Source organism: Acinonyx jubatus, chromosome B1 (genome assembly GCF_027475565.1).
Source record: "Acinonyx jubatus isolate Ajub_Pintada_27869175 chromosome B1, VMU_Ajub_asm_v1.0, whole genome shotgun sequence".
Taxonomy (NCBI): domain Eukaryota; kingdom Metazoa; phylum Chordata; class Mammalia; order Carnivora; family Felidae; genus Acinonyx; species Acinonyx jubatus.
In genome coordinates, this window is record NC_069382.1 from 94,664,874 (window position 1) to 94,688,116 (window position 23,243).

Consider the following 23,243-nt stretch of genomic DNA (forward strand, 5'->3'; position numbering starts at 1 on the left):
GTTACCCAGAGAAACTATACGGCTTGATTATTCCAGAGAGAGAGAAAGGAATGTAAAGGAGGTATATAGAACATGTATCAAGAGAATGGATTAAATATGTCTGTTTAAACAAATCAACCAGAGTAACCAGCCTAGAAGACGGAAGAGGTAAGAAGGAGAAATGGGGGAGAGAATATATCCATATATCCAGAATTGTCCTAGAATTTATCCAGGCAATGCTGCAGTGCTGTTCTGGAGATGCTGTCGTCTAGTTCCACAGCATCCTGCTCCAGTAGATACGCAGTTACCCTGTGCTGAGGGGCATGGTTTGGTGTAGGCTGGTCCTCCCTCCACTGTGGGCCCGGCAGACCGATCCTGAGGCCCTGCCTTGGTGGTGGTGGGGAGAAAAATGGCGACCGCCCCACCCCCACCCCGCCCCAGTCTCTTCTCCATGACCTGGTGCCCAAATCACTCCTTTGGAGCCATCCTCATTGTCCTGCAGGTGCAGACGGGGCTGTCTCACTCTGCCGACACCTTTGCCCCAGGGGCTTGGCTGGAATTTAAACTCCTGCTCTGTGCACCCTGGTAGTGGGAAAGTGCCTCCTGACATGAGGTCCCAGCTGGTTTTGTCATGTGCCCCAGTCCTTCAGGGGAGGGGACTGGTTTCTCCTGCTGCAGACTGCACCCCCGATCTACCACTGAACCCAGAGTTGGCTCCCCTCCTCCCTAGGTGTGTGAATGGGGCAGCTCGCCCCAGTCCGAAGATGGGACCTGCAGTTAAGAGATGGGATCCCTCTCCGTCCTGGTCTGAGGCTTTTCTCTTGTCCAGATAGTTTTAGGCCTCCCCAGCCACTCTTTCTCTTCCCTTTGTCTCTCACCAAAGGGCATCCCTCCCTTCCATGCCTACGTGGCCCGTTTTATCTCCCCCAGTTCGCATTCACCCACCTACCGTCTCTCACGTTGTCCCCTTTTCTCCCTGGTAGATTCAGTCTCTTTTCTTCCCAGACTCTTGGGGTTCAAAGTCCTTTGGCTTCAGCCCTTCTTTGTTTGGGAGACGTGGGAAGTAGGATTCCCCTACTTCTCCACCATGTTTGCTCCACTGTATGTACTTTTGATTCACTATATGGATTTCTGTCTTTGTGCATTATCTGCTCATATCTTTTGTCCATATTTCTGTTGGGTTGTCTTTTTCTTATTTACTCTGCAATACATGTTGCAAATTATTTTTCTTCTCATTGCCTTAGGCAACATCCAAAACAATGTTGAATAATTGTGACATTAGTTATTTCTATCTACTAAACGGAACTAGCTCAAATATTTCTGGTTGTAAAAAACAGTAGGAAACATTAAGTTAAACAGCCTTTATCATGTTTACATAAGTTTATTCCAGTCCTATTTTACCTTGAGTATTTCATTATGAATGGCTATTCCACTACCATTCTTTTTCTTCATCTTAATCATTGCATTAAGTTCTACGTTGTTAAAATGTTTGTCATTAAAATATACAGATATTTTTAGATAAAGTTAGAGAAACAATGTATTTATTATTTGCAAAATTAATTCTAAAAATTTAACTGGTTCCTAAACAGGCAACAAAATTTTTAAATGAATTTACTAGTAATTTACTTTAAAATGTTTTTAATTAAATGAATCAAAAGATAAAGCAATTTATTACTGTATTTATTATTTTTTTATAAAATGCATTTTCACAAATGTTTCATTAGAAACTGGTGCTACAAAAATAAATATAAAACAAATATACATGTTTACATATGTTACTTATAACATAAATACACATTTACATGTTCAAATATTCAAAAACTCCAGCATGTTTTTTCCATGATTCTCAACATGTCTGAGAAGTAGGGAAAACAATAAAAAAAAGCATAAATATACCACACACCATTCATATTTTTGTTTTTAAAAGACTGTTCAATACAAACATATGAACACAAAGTTTGGGGGCATTTGTTCTAAAAGCAAAGTCAGGCATACTATTTTAATCTATAACCAGTTCATATTTATAAGTTTTATTCTGCTTTGTTTTTTCATTAGGTTATATCCATTATGGTACAGATTAAAATTGTCTTTTACAGAAAGGCTTTCTGAAAGGCTTTATTTATATTAAATAAAAAAAGTCACTTTACTTGAAAGCCAACAAAGTTATTTATTAGACTTAAAATATCTAAAACGAGCTTTAATCATTCAAAATTAGGATTTGGATTAGAAAACATCAAAAGGATGGAAGAAAGACACTGCAATTTCTGTTTGATGTATTCTGGTAGTTTTTCATTTTCTCCATACCTAAGTGAAGCAAAGAAAAAAAGACAAAAACATAACTTAATTACTTGGTTTGTATGTAAGTACCAAAAGGCATATTATATTTTTCAATAGTTCTTCACTGAGAAGAGGCAATGCAGAAAAACTATACAAAATCATTTCAGTAGATACCTAAATCAAGTTAAGCATATCCAATGTGCTTCCTTTTAAAGGAGACCACTTTCCAAATGTATTTAAATAATAAAAAGAAAATTAGGTCAAAAAACTGGAACCGGCTATATATATAATTTCTAAAACAAGTTTAAAATTGGATTCTTTATTAAATTGAAGGCCCTAAAGAACATACAAAACCTTATTAAATCATTTATTTCAATATATAGAGAAAAAAAATTATATCAAAGGGCTAAATGTCAACCATTATTCTAAGAACTTACCTAGTTGTTTGACCATTTGGTGATGTGTAACTGATGGAAGACACTCCTGCTTGCACAACCAACTGGGACCCATCATTGAACTGAACCCACACAGCTCCACTAGTTAACTAGAAAAACAATAAATGCAAAATTACTATATAGAAGATTTAAAGTTCTTAAAAGTTACTCATGTTTAACAGGTTTTTCACATAGTTAAAAAAAAGCAACCCTCTCAGATAACTACAAATTTGGGGCTGTGATGGTTGTAACACTGAGAATATTCATATCTTTTTAGATTATTCCTTTAAATAGCTGGGGCATTATAATATTAAAGTTATTCTAAATGAATCCTTTTTCCCATTTATTTCTACTAGTATGTTGGAGTAGTTTTGCATTCTCTCCCGTACCCCCTACACCTCATTAGCATTCTAAACAAGAAGAGATTTAGGAAACAAAAGTAACATTTTCTTAAATTGTAAGATTTCTCTGTATTTTCTGTCCTTGGGTTACAGAATTTCTCTTCTACCTGAGAATGTTACAACTTAGCTTTTGCAACTTGTTCCTTTAGTCACTGATATTTGATATAGTCACTAATACACAATGTGCCACTCTAAACAGCAGAGAGGAGACATGGACATTGGAATCAAACAGACCTCGGTTGACATCCAGATTCTGCCAACTAACGAGTAGGACTATGCAAGTCAGTTAACAATTATAAGCCATAATTTTACTATCTATAAAAGGAGATAACACCAACTTTACTAGGTTTTATTTTGGGGAATAACAAGACAATATATATGAAAAACATGGCACCGCATAGCAGGTACTCACCAAATGCTGAGTTCCCTTCATTTATTTCCTACCCACAGAAAGGTTTAGGCTGAATTTTAAACTTCATTGGCAAGTAAAAATTACATGCACTATGCTCAAGTCTCCAACCTTCAAGCTTTCAGATAATATACACATTTAGGCTTATACCTACATATAATTCTGTAAGTTTGGAAGTCAATGTAGACTTAATTTTTAAATGCAAAAATCCTTTTCTGCCTAATGAAAGTTACTATAGTAATAGATTACAAACAGTTTCTAAAACTTGAATGTCATGAACATCATTCTCAATTCCTAACAATTAGCCACTATCATGACACTTCTATTCTGCCTTTTTTTTTTTTAATTGAAGCATAGTTGACATTCAATGTTATGTTATATTGAACTTCAGGTATATAATATAGTGATTCAACAATTCTATTCAGTATTCAATGCTCACCATCTGTCACCATACAACTATATTCCCTATATTATACTTTTCATTTCTGTGACTTATTTGTTTCACAACTAGAAGTTATAAACTAGAAGTTTGTAACGCTTAATCTCCTTTACCTAGTTTGCCAATCCTCTTGCCCTCTGGCAACTATCAGTTTGTTCTTGTTCTCTGTATTTATAAGCTTGTTTCTGTTTTGTTTTTTTAGCTTTCACATGTAAAATCATATGATATTTGTTTTTCCCCCGACATGTTTCACTTAGTATAATACCCTCTAGGCCCATCCACGCTATGACAAATGGCAAGATTTTATTCTTTTTTATGGCTGAGTAATATTCCATTGTATATATACACATACATCTTCTTTATCCACCTATCAATGGACACTAGGCTTTAAAACACTTGCTTTTAAAACTTCAAAAACAAAATCACCTATACCTTAACAATCTGTTATCAATAATACCTAGATTCTTCCAACTGTATACAAATAAAAAATGTCAAAATGTTTAATATAATCAATGTAAAAAAAGGTGTAAAAACTCACTTGCAAAGAGAAATTTGCAAGTAATAATTTATACTTTTTGGTAATTGTCTAATCACTATAAAAACCAAAGAAATTCATACTAAGAAAATTCACTTTTCTAAGAACTTCTCACCTGTGTAGCCCAACCAACGTTTTTCACAAAAACAGATTTCAAAAGTTGTGCTGATTTAGGAAGACAATCTTTTAGACTACTAGAAGGGATGTTTGTTCCAGAAGCTGCAGCTGTAAGGCCATGTCCTTCATTTGTAACCATCTATAAACATTAAAAGGAAGATATTATTCCCCAGCCAAATTCAGCAAAAATAGAAGATGACTGGATTTTCATGAGCTTAAAATAATTTTTTAATAACAAAGTTAAAAACTTGAAATATAAACATATAAACAATAAGCTTCAGATTTAAAGTAGTAACAAAAAAATGTAAATATATAACTACGTTACAGAAAATTAGAAAGATGCAGAAGAAAAATCACATAGTTGCAATTTTCATGTGGGAAGTTTTTCTTTTTTTCCCAAGGTATTATTTTTCATAACTGCAATTATAGGATATATGTACATGTGTGTGAGTATACATACACAGATAAATTTATTTAATTTTGCATTTTTTCCTATATTGCTGTAGTCTGTATTGGCATGATAGTTCACTGAATAAAAATTTAATAAGTTTATGTAACCATGAGACTATCATGGATATTAAAGCAGTAAATGATATTTCACTAGTAAAAATAAAACGAGAGGCACCTGGGTGGCTGAGTCCGTTAAGCGTCTGACTTCAGCTCAGGTCATGATCTCATAGCTGTGGGTTTGAGCCCCACATTAGGCTCTGTGCTGACAGCTCAGAGCCTGGAACCTGCTTCACATTCTGTGTCTCCCTCCCTCTCTGGCCCTCGCCCCGCTCACACTCTGTCTCTATCTCTCTCTCTCTCAAAAAGTAAATAAACATTAAAAAAAAATAAAATGATACATATATTAATATATTTAGCTTTTTCCTAGAGGGGTCAGGTTAGGCCTCACCGAGGTAACATTTAAACTGAGACCTGAAGGGGGCGTCTAGGTGGCTCAGTTGGTAGAGTGTCGACTTCAGCTCAGGTCATGATTTTGCGGTTCTTGAGTTTGAGTTCCGCATCGGGCTCTGTGGTGACAGGTCAGAGCCTGGAGCCTGCTTCAGATTGTTTCTCTCTCTCTCTCTCTCTGCCCCTCCCCTGCTCACACTCTGTCTCTCTCAAAAAATAAACATTAAAAAAAAAAACAAAAACAAAACTAAGCTGAGACCTGAAGGATGAGAAAGAATTAGCCATTAAGAAGTTGGAGAAAAGTTCCAAGTCAAGTGAATAGCATAGGAAAAGGCCCTGAAAGTTTGACTTTCTTGAAGAACTAAAAGAAGGCTCCTGAGGCTCAAGAATAGAGAGTGTAAAGTAGGAAAGGGAAAAGTAGGCAGATGATAGTAAGGCCATTATAAGGAATTTAAATTTTATATGAAGGGCATGAGGCAATCACTGAAGAGTTTAAAGTATAAAAGTGACATATTTACTTACAGAAGGATTAAATATTGGTGCCTGTTTTGAAGAAGCAGCACTATTTATGCCCATTTTACTCAAAGATGCTTTCTCCCTCATCAAGTAGTTTGGATCCACAGAAGGAAGAGGTGATAAGGTCTTAGGTGAACTAGTAATACCAGGTTTTCTGAAGGGGAAAGAAATGTTCAAATATATTCCCTTAAAGCTTTCAAATTACAGAAAACTAAAAAGTGTTCATAATGTAAACATCAAACATTTTTTTAACATTTCCTACACAATTTAGGCATATTTAAAAAAATTTTCAAGCATTTACCTTCCTATGATTATTGGGAAAAATGGAGCACTTCCACTTTTCTTTTCCTCTTCTGAAATTATTGATTCCAGTGCTAAGCAAATATGATGGCCCTATTTAAAAAAATAGTGCTTTTTGTCAATACTTCACCTCATTTGGAATCACTATTAATTGGTATGAAAAACCTATCACAAGTATGTACATACCTCATTTGCATGGTCCATATACATTTTTATTTCCCTTTTCAAGCTATTAATTTCACTTTCACCTTTTAACGTATAAGATTTCCCTGTCTTTTCAATCACCTGAGTTAAATCTTCGGTTTTGTGTATCTTTGCTCCTTAAAGAATAAAAAGAAAACCATTCTTTCATCATTTCTTTAAATATTCCTGTTTATATTCATTACCATACCAGTACATAATAGCTCCTAGATAAGGTATCATTTATATTCACTCACTGATCAGAAATAAAATGAGGCTCTCAAAGTATTCGAGAAATATAGGCCATCCATTTTTCTTTTCTGCATATATCTGATTTACGTCCAATACTTTTATATTTTAAAAAATTACTAATCTCATACAAAAACATAATTGAAAGATAGTTATATGTGCACTGTGTGAGTGTATGTGCTAGGTGTCCCTTAAAGGAGGGAGCTTTACTGATTAAAAATTAAATCATCTTTATAGAACAGATTTAGAAAATAATATTCTCTGGTTCAACCCTATCCTTTTGCCACATTTATAATTCTCATAATTTGGTATATGTCCATTTGAGGTTCTACTAAGCAATAGGATATTGTTTATTTGATGTAATTTTGTACTATCAACCTGAATGTTGTTAAACTTGAGCTAAATAGGGAAAGAGGACTAATACACATATTATAGAATAAGTTGTTTATTATGAAAGTATATATAAATACAAATTTGTTAACATAATTAACATACACTGTGCTGTGTAATTTATTTGTATGACTATACATCTTAAAGATTTGTGATGCTGAATTAAAAAAAAAACTACTAAATTATAAACTAAAGGGAAAAAAATTACCATTTTTAAATGGTACTTACCATCATAAAACCAGACCTCAAAATCAGCACCAGGGGAATTCTCCATCAAAATGCATTTAGCATATTTTGTAAAATAAGTGATTTTGGGTGACTTAGATCTTACAAGGTGTACAAATCTGGAAGCATACTGATATTTTCGCCAGTACTTCTCTAGGGAGAGAAAAGAAAAAAAATTATCTAATATTAGGAAATAAAGTGTTGATTTGACATACAAATTTCACTGAAAGTTTAATAATTGATTTCTACTCTTCCTTAAAAATTCAAGTTGATAGGTTAGTAACCTCATTACCAAAATAAGGTATTGTAGTGATGTAAGTCTATTATTTTAATGAAAACTAAAGATAGTATAATACAATTCTCCAGAAGTATATAACAAAATCTGATGACTAGTATCATGATTATTTAAAAGAAATCTTTCTTTGAATCATTGACTCCTTATTATAAGATTCCAGGAAAGTTTTAATAAATGAAATAAAAAAATTTCTACCTGAGATATCAGCATCAGACTCTCAGGAAAAGATATGGTTCTCTTTATGTAAGTAAAGCATAGAATTTTGTGGTCCCAATATACAAAAGTAAGTTTTTGCAATTCCCTGTAACTATAGTCACTTATAGTATTTAAACAGTCTTGTCTACCTGTTTGGATTTCTAATAGGGTTAGATTAGATATATTTTCTTGTTTGTTTCTAAAGTCACCTCAATGACATCTTACTATTCAATATTTAATTTCCCCCATCCATAATATCCAGAAACTGGACAAGGAGTCATTTGGTTAACCATAATTATAAATGATCACTTATGTAGCATAGTTATGGTTTTAAAAGAATTAGATATTTCAAGTTGAATTTTAAACATGATTCTAGACAAGTTAGTAACTAAACAAGTGTACAAATTATATTTGTGTGATATATGGCTAATATTCCAGTTAGTTTTTATTTAAATATGTGACAACACAGAATATGAATAAATTTGGATTTGGATTAGTAAGGTCTACCACATCGCACCACATATAAAGTATGAGAACGTGAGCTACAGCCTGGCTGAAGCAAGACATTTACAATCTATGATATTCTCATATATAGAGTTTATGTATATATAAATTATCTAAGTTTATTCCCTGGTAAATTTACATACCTGGTAAATTGTCAAAGCTATACCTACTGATGTTGTCAGTAGGGGACGGTGGTCTATCAGCAAGAGGAAAACCTCTTCCATCATTTGGATAATAAATAGTGATCTGCCAAAAAATTGTTTAAGAATTCTAATTATATGCCATTAAGTTAAAGTGCTGTATTTCATTAATAAAATCTGAAGAGCTCACATGTAAAATTAAAATACTATTTTATTGAAAATGCTCAATATTCTCTAGAAGTCATTATTTTGCTTTTCAAACTTAAGCTTAAAGTTCAGATTTTGCTACAAGTTATAATTATTTTTGAAACCACAATAATTAAATATATCTAGTATACTATTTTACTTTTTGAATTTAAGAGATATTATCATATTAAGAAAACCAATTTTTTAAAAGATTTTTTTAAAGTTTATTTATTTATTTTGTGAGAGAGAGAGAGGGAGAATCTCAAGCAGGCTCTGCACTGTTACCATGGAGCCAGATGCAGGGCTCCATCTCACAAACTCTGAGCCAAAATCCAGAGTTGAATGCTTAACCAACTGAGCCACCCTGGTCCCCCAAGAAAACCAATTTTTAAAACTTTTAACAATATCCCTGTAGAATGAATTGGAATGCTAAATGATAATTTGAAGTTGCAAGATAATAAAGTAAAGCCACATTACCATGTTTCCGTCACTAGATATTTGAAGAACTTCTTTCACATATTCTTGAGATGTATGTTCCTTTAGAAGCTCCACACATACCTCCTCTGAATCAAGTATACTAACCTTAAAAAAAAAACACAAAAAGACTAAAATTTAATAACAATACTCCTGTTTACTATAATAGCTCTGACATATATAATACTTAAAAGTACTTAACCATAGCAGAAACAAAACTTAAAGTCAAAATCAAGTGGCTGCTTCTCTGCAAGTCTAAACCAGGGGTGTATTTGAGCACAGCTGTGAAACATACGGAGCAAAAGTAAGAAGGCATAATTAAGTGTGAAATGATAACCAGTAAGCAGAATGAAAGCAGAAGGTAGGGGTGGAGAATAAAGACTTTGAAAAGACAATAGCAAGCCAAACAAAGGCAAGACTGGGTGAAAAAGAAAACAAGGTACAAACAGGAGAAAGATGGAATTAAAAAATAAAAACCACTATTTCCAATTCATACATCAATTTAAACTTGATTTTGTGCATATTCCTTTTCTTTAAATAGTTTAGTTTCAGATGTTAAAAAAAATTGTATTTTCTATTTTACCTTTCTAAGACTGGCCTAAATACAGAAACAAAAGTAAAAGATAATATTAATTTAGTAATTGCAGCTGTGAATAAAATAATACTTAACACAGTATTTAGCCAGTGTTATTTTTAAATATTTCTGATTATCAATAATTTAAAATTCAAAAGTTATCAGTATCAATTCACCATTCTTAAAGTAGCCAGAAGAAAGCAAGAGCTATTTTTCTATAAACTCCCAGTCTCTTTTCTTTTAAATGAGTTTATCATGTAAATATCAAAAGTACAGGGACTAGAGAAACATATTTGACACAGGAAACCATATACTCAAGGAAAATATCACATAGTAATTTAGAAAAATGATAGACATACCACAGCCTTTTTCGTTTTCTGTCTAATTGGTTTTAACCTGTAAGCAGTCAAAGGAGATGTAATGCTTCGTAATGTACGTTTCTGATAACCCAATGGTGGCTCCATACCCCTAGTCTTGCTTTGTTCAGAAAGAGGATCTGAGTCAAAAATAGATTCTTGTTGAATTATCTCAGGTTTACTTTGAAATGCAGTCATATATTTCATGGTATTCAGCTGTTTTGTAGAATGCACATTATCAGAAGCATCGGGGCTCTTTTTGGCTCGTGTATCAGTGCAAGCATTTCTTGATCTGTCCTGCAAATCTGGATGGCCCTGGAAATCTCTGTTTGGGCTAATGCTGTTGTGCTCGGCAGTTTCTCTTAAATGAGCTATAATATACACAGAATGAAGCAATTTAGTGCATAATTAAAAAACTGAGTCTTCACAACACAATGTCATGCTGGTATTATTTTAACAGGAATTTTTTTTGAGGTACAAAAGAGATCTAGTAAAAAATGCTCATATTTCTAACAAATACACAGTTTTATGGTATGACATAATAAAAGAATGACTTTAAAAGAATATTTTAAGCCAGATTGAAAAGAAATACCTTTATACTCCTAAAACTAAGAAAATATATTATTATGAAATTATTCAATCAAGGCAAAATCTAGTCATGTGGGGTCACTTACTAATTCTAAAACAAGCAACTGCCAATGCTCCAATAAGAAAAGATTTGAGAGGAATTCCAAGGTAATCATTCTATGTAATATGTAAATTTACTCTTTAAGCTGAGGACCATCTATTCCATCTTTACTTACAAAATATGCAAGTAAAAGCAAAAACAATATACGAAATAGCTTTAATAATATTTAATAATACAGGCATATTTGCATCACAATCTAAAAGTTCTTGTTGAGGGGCGCCTGGGTAGCTCAGTTGGTTAGGCATCCGACTTCGGCTCAGGTCATGATCTCACGGTTTGTGAGTTCGAGCCCCGCGTCGGGCTCTGTGCTGACAGCTCAGAGCCTGGAGCCTGCTTAAGACTCTGTGTCTCCCTCTCTCTCTGCCTCTCCCCCACTCACACTCTGTCTCTCTCTCCTCAAAAATAAATAAACATTAAAAAAAAAGTTCTTGTTGAATTTTACCCATATCTACTTTATGTGATTTTAGAGTTCACAAAAGAACATTATTTTTTTTAATCCCTTAAAATGATTAGACTACATTCTAAGGCAATTTTTTAAATGCTAACCTCTAAATATGTGTATTGCAATTTTTTCCTTAAATGACTTCTTAGTGCCTTTCCTCCCCCTACTCCCAATGACAGAAAATACTTTGTACCAAATAATATAGCAGCAGCACCAGATTATAAACAAGCTTATTTCTCCTTTTCAGATATATCCATATTACCAAATAAAAGTACCTATAAACACAACAGAAGGTTAAGTGCAAGATTACATACATGGCAATTTTATAGTTTAAAAAACATAAACTTGAATCATCATCAAGTACACATAAAAAGATTAATTCCCTTTTAGACTCTTAAAAAGAATATATAATTTTTAAAAAGAAAAAAAAGAAAGACCCTTGAGGTGACATAACAACTGTGCTTAGATTACAGTCATATTAAATACTCTTTATCTGAAGTAACATGATACTTAGTAAAAAATGATCTCCTCCTCCCCATATGTTTTCTTTTCTATTCTCTTTTTTCTCATCATTATTTTCCAACCCACCTTCTGTGAGTCTGTCATGTTCATTAATAAGAAATGTTTAACTTTCAAACTCTATACCTAAAATCTTGGATGACAGCTGTTTAAAAATGTTTAGGTTTTGGGGTACCTGGCTGGCTCAGTCAGTAGAGCACGTAACTCTTGATCACAAGTTCATGAATTCAAGCCCCATGTTCAGCCTAGAGCTTACTTAAAAAAAAATTGTTTAGGTTGTAGTGGTTGGGTACTTTAGCGTTACGTGAGGTCCCATCAGTAAACCATGATGTCCACATCAGCCTCTACTTAAAAATAAGGTCAACCATCTTTTGATTATTTTATAGGCATTGATAGGTGCTTACTATAGATAGGCTATAAGAGCATAGGGATAAAAAGTAAAGTTTCTGAGCCAGGCTGCTTTGGGTTAGAATCCAGGGTTGGAATCCTGACTCCCCTACTTATGGGAGTGTAGCCTGGCAAATTAAGCTCTGTGTAACACAATTTCCTCACGTGTAAGATAGGGCTAATGATAATATCTTCTATTTTGTGTGTGAGAATTTAGTAAGTTAATATTTGTTAAGCATTAAGGACAGTAGCTGATAGAGCAAATATTTAAAATGAGTAAATAGTTATTATTACAGTTACTGTAATATAGTTTATGGAAAATATATTATTTTCTTTTTTTTGAAAATGTATTTTCTTAAGAAGCCCCAAACAGAAAACGTACCCTTTATTTGCAGATTCCCAAACCACTGTTGCACCATTTCAGTCTGTGATTTCTGGTCTGGAAATGGAAAAGGAGTTTTTCCTGGACCAAGATGATTGGAGCTAAACAGAGAAAAAGAATTCTCAAAAACTAATAAAAAATTATCAGGTAATAACTTTTTAAGATAAAAATATTTTAAAAAGGTAGTTATCTTTTGATCTGAATATCTGAAATTTTAGGGTAACTGTAGAAACCAATATTTGCATGACCAAAATGTCTCTAAGAAGCTAAACTTCCAGACCAAAATGCCCATACTGTGACAATGTTTCTATATGGCTACTGCCCTCTTGTAATTTAAGCATAAAAACCAAAGAACAGAAAACAGATAAAATAAACACTACAGTAACTGAAAAAATTAGCCTTCATGTGAGAAGCAGTCAGTAATATGATTACTCATCATTGGCTCAGCCTGTGTGTGTGTGTGTGTGTGTGTGAGAGAGTGAGAGAGAGAGAGAGAGAGAGAGAGAGGGAGAGAGGGAGACAGAGAGAGAGAGGGAGGGAGAGGGAGAAAGAGAGAGAGATAAAGGTGGGCGGAGGAGAAAGGGAGGGGAGAGGGTGGAGGGTGGGGAGAGAAAGAAAGAATGAATAGTTACTATTAGAGTACTTTAGGAATCAGACACATTTAATACACTTTGCACTACAGACCTGCTTCAGATAAAATGAAAATAAAAATTCTAAAGTATTAAAATACTACAAAGACATTCATGAGCACATACACTCATTTTGAAAGTCTCTTAACTACAAGTAAAAATCATCATTCTGGGGGGACCTAGGTGGCTCAGTCGGTTAAGCGACTGACTGCGGCTCAGGTCATGATCTTGCAGTTCGTGAGTTCCCGTCTCGTGTCGGGCTCTGACAGCTCAGAGCCTGGACTCTGCTTTGGACTCTCTCTCTCAAAAATAAATAAATGTTTTAAAAAAATTAAAAAAAAATCATTCTGATTCTCTAATAAGAAATAGAAATCATAGTTAAGAAGTACCCCAGGAACATCTGATGTTAGAAAAAATTAACCCCCCTTAGTTAGGTGCAGCTTCTTATTTGTGCTAATGTAACATTTATAGAAAAAATGCTTTTGATAGAATTATTCTTACAGTGCTTGATCATTATCAGGTCTTTCAAAAGATCCAGAACTATTGCATGTCTTTTCCTTAAAGAAGTGAAAAACATTGACATTGCTGTTTGTAGGTGAGTATCTTTCTTCGTCTACTCCTGATCTTTTGGATTTTGACAGCATTTCAACTGAGTGACATCGTTCCATTGTATTTGTTTTTGCTCGAGACTGACTATTAAAAGTGCCAGATCTATCAGAGGAATGGGCTCTGCGAAGGTATCGAGAGTGTGGCCTTTCTTCTGCATCCTGGATTACTCTTCCCCTTCCACTATTACTGGTTTCTTGTTCTTGGTTTCCCCACTGAGTATAAAAACTGCTTCCATCTCCTGAAGAAGAAAAATCGCTTGTATTTTTATTCTTTGGAAAAATAGTCATTTTATTTGGGAGTGGCTGACCAATCAAAAGTCGTCTTCTGTCAAATAAACTACCACTTATACTGGTACTGGAAGAAGCTGTAATTGCAGTAGAAATTGTGGCATGTCCACTGTCAATGGAGTCTTCTACAGTTCCTAAATCTTTACTTTTTGTTGAAGAATTTCGGGACATAAAAGGATGGTCTAATACTGAAGACAAACTTAAACGATCTGCTGGATTTCTACGAAGTAACTGGTGAATAAGGTCCTTGGCCTCTCTTGTCAAAAAAGTTGGCATTTCATAATCTGCCAATACTACTTTATTTAATGTGTTCTTGACTGTGTCAGTGTCAAATGGTGGTCTCCCAATAAGCAACGTATAAAACATACAGCCCAAGGACCAAACATCAGATTCAAGTCCATGTGCACTTCGAGTTGCAATTTCTGGTGAAATGTAATTAGGAGTTCCACATAATGTATAGTGCTTTTCATGTGGCATTTTCAATTGAGTTGCCAGCCCAAAATCAGCAATCTTGATGTTCATATTACGTGTAAGTAAGAGGTTAGAAAGTGTGAGGTCCCGGTGTAATATACCATGAGAATGGAGATACAACATTCCTGTGATGATCTGGTGCATGAAGTGTCGAGCTGTTAGAACGCAAACAATAAAATTTACAATTTAGAAAATCTGAAAGGTTCAGTACTTACAATCTTAGAATTCAGTATTTAGAAACCCAAGTACATGTGCCACAATATTACATTAGAACACCAGCTTGCAGCTTAGTAGTTTGATAAACCAAAATACTACTATGATAATTTCTTAAGATTTTTAAACTTTTAAAACAACTAGGCACTTCTGCTAATCTTTGTCCTTTCTAACTGATGCATTAAGGAGTTTAATATTATTAGCAATTGGGAGAGACTTGAGTAACTAGGGTACCCAGAAAGCCATAGCAATTAAGAGAAAATATTTATAATTGCACGAACAACTCATAAATACATTTTATTGTAAAAAAGAAAAAAAGAAAGCAAGTTCCTCTGATGTCCTCCCAAGCCCTAACAAAAAAATAACCGCTATTAATAGTGTATATATATTATTTTATATAAATTTACAGAAATACACTGTAATAAATGTTATATGTAAAAAGGTATAGAAATATATAGGTTCATTACTTTTTTCCCCACTTCACAGTATTTCTTGAAATATTTCCATATCAGTACACATAAATCTTCATTTTATTTAATTGCTATTAATGAGTAATTTCCGTTACTTCAAGATTACAAAAACATAGCAATAAACATTCTGGAAATGCTTGTTTTCTTGTGCATATGTATGGGGTGGTTCTCTATGTTAAATTCAAGCAATAGAATCACTGGGTTGAAGGATAAAATTTAGCATTTTAAGGAGCACCTGGGTGGCTCAGTCAGTATAGCATGAGACTCTTATCCTCAGGGTTGTGTGCTCAAGCCACACATAAAAAAAAATTAGTATTTTAATACTTGCCAAATTGTCCTCCAAAAGGTTGTATTTTCATGCACATCCTTGTTAAAAATTGGTAGTCTCAATCCAATGATTGAAAAAATGGTATTCCATTATCTTAGTTGGCATTCTTTTGATTATACTATAGAGTTTGAGCATCTTTTCATACATTTATTTATTGGCCATTTGTACTTTCTCTTCTGTGAAGTCTGCTTAGATCCCTTGCCCATTTTTCTACTGGACGATCCTTTTTTGTTAGGCAGCCCTTGTATTTTTTTTTAAAAGTTTATTTATTTATTTTGAGAGACTGTGGGAGCTGGGGCAGGGTGGGATGGGGAAGGGAGGGAGAGAGAGGGAGAGAGGGAGAGAGAGGGAGAGAGGGAGAGAGAGGGAGAGAGGGAGAGAGGGAGAGAGGGAGAGAGGGAGAGAGGGAGAGAGGGAGAGAGGGAGAGAGGGAGAGAGAGGGAGAGGGAGAGAGAGAGAGAGAGAGAGAGAGAGAGAAAGAGAATCCTAAGGAGTCTCCATGAGGTCAATGTGCAGAGCCCAATGTGGGGCTCGAACCCACGAACTGTGGCCAAAATCAAGAGCCAGACGCTCAACCGACTGAGCCACCCAGGCACCCCAACATCCCTTGTATTTTTTTAAATTAATTTGCCAGTCATACAGTTTACAAATATTTACTCCTATCTTTGTTTTAAATTTGACCTAACCTTTTATCAAACACGGCCTTAATTTTAATTAAGTCAAATTCATAATTCTTTTCCTTTATAGTTTTTATAGTTTGTCTTATTTAAGAAGGCCTTACTCTTACACAGTATTAAAAAAAATGCAATACTTCTCATTAACATGCATACGAATATTTTTTAACTCGTATTATTACCTTGAATCAAAGAATATGAACATTTGCATATTCAATACATATGTCCAAACTGTTTTAAAATGGGTTATAGACTTAAATATACAAAAAGTGTAACAACAATCACATTTTAGCTTACCTGCAATCTCAGTTACCAGGGTGAGATAACTAGAAAACAATTATTTGTGTGACGACTTACGGACCTTATTTGATACTAATCTGAACAGTAAAAAGTTACTTATAAGAAACTGGAGAAGTTGAAACTGACTACACATTTGATAATAAGGAATTATTGGGTGTGATAATGATTCTGTGGTTACTGTTATTGTTTTTTTAAGTTCTGATCTTTTAAAAATATATACCAAAATATTTATACATACAAAGATGTCGATGTCTACAATTAGCTTGAAAAATACTATGGAAAATTGAGGAATAAGAAGTGTACAGATGAAACATTTGATCATGAATTGATAGTTTTGGAAGCTGAGTGGTAACTTCATGAGGGCTCATTATACTACTCTCTCAACTTATATGTTTCACATTTTCTATAATAAATGATTTTAACAGTTATCTGTGTTTCACTTAGAAACTACTTTATAGACATCAATAGCATTATAAACAGTTTATTTCTAGATTTAAAAGGATACTAAATTGCTACCAATGATTTAATTTAAAATGTGGTTTTGGGGAAAGATGGATAATGAATTTCTCCTTTTACTTCTGTAATGCTTGAATTACTTACAGGAATTAGCAGCTTTTCTAATTTTGAGGGGATGAAAAGTCTCCTTTTCTAACCCAAGTAATTGAAACAGTTTTATTAAGCGTTACAAAATAGCACATTCTTCAAAAACTAGTTTTTAAAGAGTAAAATTTATATATACCAAAAAAAAAAAAGAAAAAGAAAAAGAAGCCACCTACCTTCATTTTCTGAGAACGGTTTCATTCTGTTCTTTAGATACCTGTTCATTTCTCCATTATGGCACATTTCTAATACTAGATATACATAATTGTTATCTTCAAAATAGTTATACAACTGAAATGTAAAAGGGCACAATAAGTGATAAAATATAAAAATTCAATGTTCTTAGGTTACATCTACAAAATTTGTGTCTTACCTCTAAGATAGAAGGATGTTTCAATTGGCAATGTATTTTCACCTCATTTTGGACTCTCTGTACCATTCCAGCTTTGTACATGGCTTTTTTATCTATCTAAAAATAACATGAGACATTTAAATGTTGATAATAAACTTCTAAATGTGAAGTTTTCAAAAATTAACTTTGAAGAGAAAGTATACTTTAAAATATTGTTAAGTCCTTTTATCTACTTATGAGATCAATTTACTCTGTGTGTTTTCCCCATACACCTAACAAAGAGCTTGGCACAGTGAACATTCAGTAAGTTTACCCAATGCATTCTAGTATCTTCTCCCAACTGAAAGAATTTAATAGCACAGCAATCATATCTATAACAACAACAAAAACAACAAAAATCTAGCCAAACTTTATTTTTCCCCTATTCCTCTTTTTCTTCTAGACAAGCTTTAAAACAAAACTTCCCTTTCCCTGCTTTTTAAGATAAGTGATTCTTAATTTGCTTGTGTACTCCTATTAGAATGACCCCCTAACAATCAAGAATATTTTAGGTTGTTACAGTGTAATATAGAATTATGCACAAGTAGTACTCATTATTATAAACAAATTATTTGTTCTTTGATGTCTATCAATTACTCCAAGTTTTCATAATAAATACTAGGTTTACTGAACATTAATGAAAATAAAACACTTATTTAAGCATAGTCAAGGTTCTCCTAAGATATATCTGTAAAGTCAATTGCTGGACTTGGTACTAATTGCTGGACTTGGCACTATTGTCTTCTGCCTAAGCAATGAGTTCTCTCTACCCATAAAAAAAAAAAAGGCTCACAGGTAAGGAGTTTCTGGCATCTCAAGTCATCTCTCTAATTACTTGCAAAGTAGAGGTGAAAATTTGATTAATATATTCTTACCATTTTGATTGCAACTTCCAAACCAGTGTGAACGGACTCAGCTCTGTAAACACCAGCAAATGATCCTTTACCAAGCAGACTGCCAACTTTAAAATCCTTAAAAGTTAAAATGAAAGAACATGTGTGATGACTCACAGGAATAAAGAAGAAAGAGAAGAAGTGACTGGAAAAAGACGATAAAATGGATCGGGAGGGGAATAGGAATTTAAATTCAAGCAGGTATTACACCTCAATAGAGCAGATGTCTGGGGTGGAAAGCATGTTGACGCCTTGCGGGGATCCCTGAAAGTCTAGGCTTGGCTTCAAGATACAGCACCCTAATGAACTGCCTCCTCAACCTCAATGCAGCTTCAGCACCTTGCTCCCATCTCCAGCCAACCCCTGGGAGCAGAGGGCACGGGTGGAATCCCGCCGCAGCTCCCGCCGGAGGTAACCGCCATCCCCCAGGAGAAGGGGGAGGCAGCTTTGCCTTGTTCTAGCGCGGCAGCCCCGGCGGGATAGCCAACTTGAAGCCTTGGTGTTTGGAGGCAGAAGGGCGGGGCCGCGAGCGACTCACCTGTACCCCACCACCCCAGCCAGAGGGGCGGGGCGCTCCGCCCCTAGACAGGCAGGCCTGGCGGTTAGGACTCTCCCAAAGCACCTCAGCGCCCACCCCGCAGCCGTTAGATTCGTCTGGTCCCCCTTCTGCAGTAGTCTCGAGTCCCGCCACTCCAACTCCCCCATCGCCCACCCCGCGGTGGATTGCCAAGTCTTTTCACCTCGATCTTCTCCCCGATGCAGGTCGCCATATTTCCAGGCTCAGGCCTGTGCTCCCCAGATTAGCTTCCTTCACGCAGTCCCTTCTAGGCAGCGCTCCAAGCAGCCAGCCGGTCTTGGCGCCCATCAGACTTGGCTCTCTAGGCCGCCGCTCCTGGCGACGGCTGCACGGCTACCGAATGGCCTCCCGGGCACCTTCCGAGACCTGGGCGGCGCCTCTGCGCTCCCATTTTGAAAAACTCCCGCCGATTGCCGTCCTTGCCAGACTGGTGGTGACGTAAAGAGACCTGCCGCTGTGGAGAGGCTGCGCCCGGTGCGCATGCGTAACAGGCTCTGCTTCACGGCTTGCTGAAGTTTCATTAGGGCCTAGGACCGGAAGTGCTCGGGCGTCTTGTGGCAATACTGGGAAATGTTGGCAGTCAAACTTTCAGAAGACCGAGTTCGCTGTGAGTAAACGAACTAGACTGAAACAGGAGACTTACAGCTGGTAGGCTACTCAATTCACGGTCTGGAAAACTAGTTCCATTTCTGTAAAGGATTTTAAGAGTTCAGACGTTTAAACTTGACAGAAGAGCATAGGAAAAAAAATATTACCTAGCTTAAACACCATTTACACCTCTGTTTATTCCATCGGTTACTGCAATGAATGTGTGCGGTGCTTTAAGAAATTGAACTCTGTTCTTTATTTTTGGCATATTGCTATGAATTATAATGTCATTTGTATAGCCACTTAACATTTAAGAGATCTCACACTATTGATCAAAAGAGACCTTTATAAGATTGGAATGATCCACTTTTTGCAGATGAAAAGATTGTGGTATTCATTAAGGATTTATAATGAACTACTACACAAACATAGATCTTCTGTTTATAAATGGAAAACTGTTTTCTTTTACATTAATGGATATATTAAGTTTACTTAAGTTTGTCTACTTGCAAACTAAAATACTATTTAGAGAAAAGTCAACTTTTCCCTTCATTTCTGGAATCCTTCCTTAAAGGTTATATGTTCTAATGCTTGAACGGTTGGTTTCAGAGTCCAGTCTTCCAAGTAGCCTTGCTTTGCTGTTGAATTTTTAGAAATTCATATTATTGACTATCCATACTGGGTTTTTTTGTGGGTTTTTTTTTTCTTGAGGGGGGGCAGGATGTTAATCCTTTATTCCATTAATATCAGGTATTAAATATCAGGTATTATATTGACTTTTTTAAAAAAGGCAGTTTTTCTTTTGTTTTTTGTTTCTTTTAATGCGAGTATAGTTAACATACAGTGTTATATTAGTTTCACATGTACAATATAGTGATTCAACAATTCCATACATCACCCAGTTCTCATCATGACAAGTGCACTCCTTAATCCACATCACCAATATCACCTATCCAACACCCCCCCACACCCACTTCCCCTTTGGTAACCATTGGTTTGTTCTTTGTAGCTAAGAGTCTGTTTCTTGGTTTGTGTGTCTTTTTTTCCTTTGACCATATGTTTTGTTTCTTAAATTTCACACATGAGGGGCACCTGAGTGGCTTAGTTGGTTAAGCATCTGACTCGATTTTGGCTCAGGTCATGATCTCATCCTTTGTGGGTTTGAGCCCCACATCAGGCTCCATGCTGGCAATGGAGAGATACCTGCTTGGTATTCTCTCTCTCTCTCTGCTCCTCCCTCTTTCTCTCTTTCAAAATAAATAAACTTAAAAAAAAATTACACACATGAGTGAAATCATATGGTAAAGCTTTCTATGACTGATTTATTTGGCCTAGCCTTATTACTCTCTAGCTCCACCCATGTCATTGCAAATGGCAAGATTTCATTCTTTTTATGGCCGAATAACATTCCGTTATGCATATGTATGTGTATATATACATACACACACAATGTTGGCTATTCTGGATTTTTTGCCTCTCCACATAAATTTTAGAGTTTTAGGTTTAAAATTTTTTTTTTAACGTTTATTTATTTTTTGAGACAGGGAGAGATAGAGCATGAACGGGGGAGGGTCAGAGAGAGGGAGACACAGAATCTGAAACAGGCTCCAAGCTCTGAGCTGTCAGCCCAGAGCCCGTCGCGGGGCTCGAACTCACGGACCGCAAGATCATGACCTGAGCCGAAGTTGGCCGCCTAACCGACTGAGCCACCCAGGCGCCCCTAGAGTTTTTGGTTTTAAATTTTGTTTATTTTTTGTTTGAGTATAATTCACACAATATTACTTTAGTATCAGGTGTACAGTGATTCAACAGCTCTATACATTATGCTGTGTTCCACCAGAAGTGTGGCTACTTTCTGTCACCATACAATGCTATTATAATATTATGGACATATTCCCTGTGCTGTGCCTTTTATTCTGTGACTTATTCAGCCCATAATTGGAAGCCTATATCTTCCATTCCCCTTCATCCATTTTACACATCCCCCCACACTCTTCCCTTCTAGCAACCATCAGGTCTCTATATTTATATGTCTGATTCTGCTTTTGGCTCGTTTATTCATTTTGCTTTTTAGATGCCACATATAAGTGAAATCATATGGTATTTGTCTTTTCTGATTTCACTTCATACTTCATGTGTCTATCCACGTTATTGCAAATGACAAGATCTCATCCTTTTTCATCACTACGTAATATTCCTGTGTGTGTGTGTGTGTGTGTGTGTGTGTGTGTGTGTGTATTCTTTACCCATTCATCTATCTGTGGACACTGGGTTGCTTTCATATCTTGGGTATTGTAAATAATGCTGCAGTAGACATAGGGGTGCATATATCTTTTCATATTAGTGTTTTGGTTTTTTTAGGTGAATACCCAATAGTGGAATTACTGGATCATGTACTATTTTTATTTTTAATTTTTTGAGGAACCTCCATACTGTTTTCTACAGTGACTATAACAATTTACATTCCCACCAACACACACAACAGAATGCCAGGTCTCCTATTTCTCCACATCCTCATCAACATTTGTTATTTCCGTTCTTTTTGGTTCCAGCTGTTCTGACAGGTGCAGGTGGTATCTCATTATAGTTTTGATTTACATTTCCCTGTTTAATGATGTTGGCCTCTTTTCATGTGTTTGTGGCCATCTAGATGTCTTCAAAAAAAATTTTTTTTTAATATTTATTTTTGAGAGAGAGAGAGAGAGCAAGCAGGGGAGGGGCAGAGAGGGAGGGAGACACAGAATCTAAAGCAGGCTCCAGGCTCTGAGCTGTCAGCACAGACCTGACATGGGGCTTGAACTCATGAGCTGTGAGATCATGACCTGACCTGAGCCAAAGTCGGATGCTCAACTGACTGAACCACCAAGGCACCCTGGATGTCTGTTTTAGAAAAATGTCTCTGCAGGTTCTCTGCCGATTTTTAATTGAATTATTTGTGTGTGTGTGTGTGTGTGTGTGTGTGTGTGTGTGTTGTATGAGTTCTTCATATATTTTGGATATTAACCTCTTATCAGATATATCATTTGCAAATATCTTCTCCCATTCAGTAAAGTGCCTTTTTGTTTTGTTGATGGTTTCCTTTGCTGTGCAAATGCATTTTAATTTGGTGTAGTCCCAATATTTATTTTTGCTTTTGTTTCATTTGGCTCAAGAGTCATACCTAGAAAAATGTTTCCATGGCTGCTGTCAAAGAAATTACTGCCTATGTTTTCTTCTAGAAATTTTATGGTTTTGGGTCTCAAATTTAGGTCTTTAATCCATTTTGAGTTTATTCCTGTGTATGATGTAAGAAAATGGTCCAGTTTCACTCTTTCGCATGTGGCTGTCCAGTTTTCCCAGCACCATTTATTGAAGATTGTGTCTTCTCACCATTGTATGTAAATTCTCGCCTCCTTTGTCATAGATCAACTGACCATATAAGTGTAGGTTTATTTCTGGATTCTCTGTTGTATCTCATAGATGTATGTGTCTTTTTTTTTTCCCCCAGTACCCTGTTGTTTTCATTATGACATCTTTGTAATCTCTCTTGAGATCTAGAATTCTGATGCCTCTAGCTTTTTTCTTCTTTCTCAAGATTGCTTTGGCTATTTGGGGTCATTGGTGGCTCCATACAAATTTTAGTATTATTTGTTGTAATTCTGTGAAAAATGGTATTTCAATAAGGATTGCATTGATTCTGTAGAGTGCTTTGGGTATATGGACATTTTAAGAACATTAGTTCTT

The 23,243-nt window shown here is 35.4% G+C and overlaps 2 protein-coding genes and 1 long non-coding RNA gene across 9 annotated transcripts in view; 2 read left to right on the top strand and 1 right to left on the bottom strand.

Annotated features, from left to right (window-relative positions):
- Positions 1-13,855, top strand: part of MFSD8 (major facilitator superfamily domain containing 8) — a 150,843-nt gene extending 136,988 nt beyond the window's left edge. For all 4 annotated transcript variants that reach the window (XR_008296130.1, XR_008296132.1, XR_008296128.1 and 1 more), the window contains 2 exons: positions 12,504-12,637; positions 13,715-13,855. The gene's annotated coding sequence lies outside the window, so the exon portion shown is untranslated. The remainder of the gene's footprint in view (positions 1-12,503; positions 12,638-13,714) is intronic.
- Positions 1,351-19,400, bottom strand: PLK4 (polo like kinase 4). Its single transcript, XM_015071788.3, has 16 exons — positions 19,096-19,400; positions 18,338-18,433; positions 17,445-17,540; positions 17,248-17,362; positions 13,621-14,641; positions 12,491-12,591; positions 10,076-10,443; positions 9,146-9,250; positions 8,486-8,588; positions 7,352-7,501; positions 6,491-6,624; positions 6,306-6,397; positions 6,011-6,158; positions 4,590-4,730; positions 2,694-2,800; positions 1,351-2,283 (listed from the first exon to the last, which is right to left on the bottom strand). The coding sequence occupies exons 1-16, from the start codon at positions 19,123-19,125 to the stop codon at positions 2,181-2,183; spliced, it is 2,910 nt and encodes a 969-aa protein (XP_014927274.1). The 5' UTR covers positions 19,126-19,400; the 3' UTR covers positions 1,351-2,180.
- Positions 19,401-19,407: 7 nt separating this feature from the next.
- LOC106974537 (uncharacterized) overlaps positions 19,408-23,243 on the top strand; it is a 70,019-nt gene continuing 66,183 nt past the window's right edge. For 2 of the 4 annotated variants that reach the window (XR_008296133.1, XR_003422511.2), the window contains exon 1: positions 19,408-19,580. This is a non-coding gene — a long non-coding RNA (uncharacterized LOC106974537). The remainder of the gene's footprint in view (positions 19,581-23,243) is intronic. The other 2 variants (XR_001430166.3, XR_003422510.2) reach the window with 1 other exon arrangement.

Bases quoted from the DNA above. Each gene is read 5' to 3' on its own strand.
- PLK4 (XM_015071788.3), bottom strand. From the start codon at position 19,125: ATGGCGACCTGCATCGGGGAGAAGATCGAG. The intron at 17,363-17,444 runs GTAAGACACAAA...TTTACATTTCAG, and splicing joins AACATCCTTCTATCTTAGAG to TTGTATAACTATTTTGAAGA. The intron at 7,502-8,485 runs GTATGTAAATTT...TTCTCTCCCTAG, and splicing joins TAGCTTTGACAATTTACCAG to AGAAGTACTGGCGAAAATAT.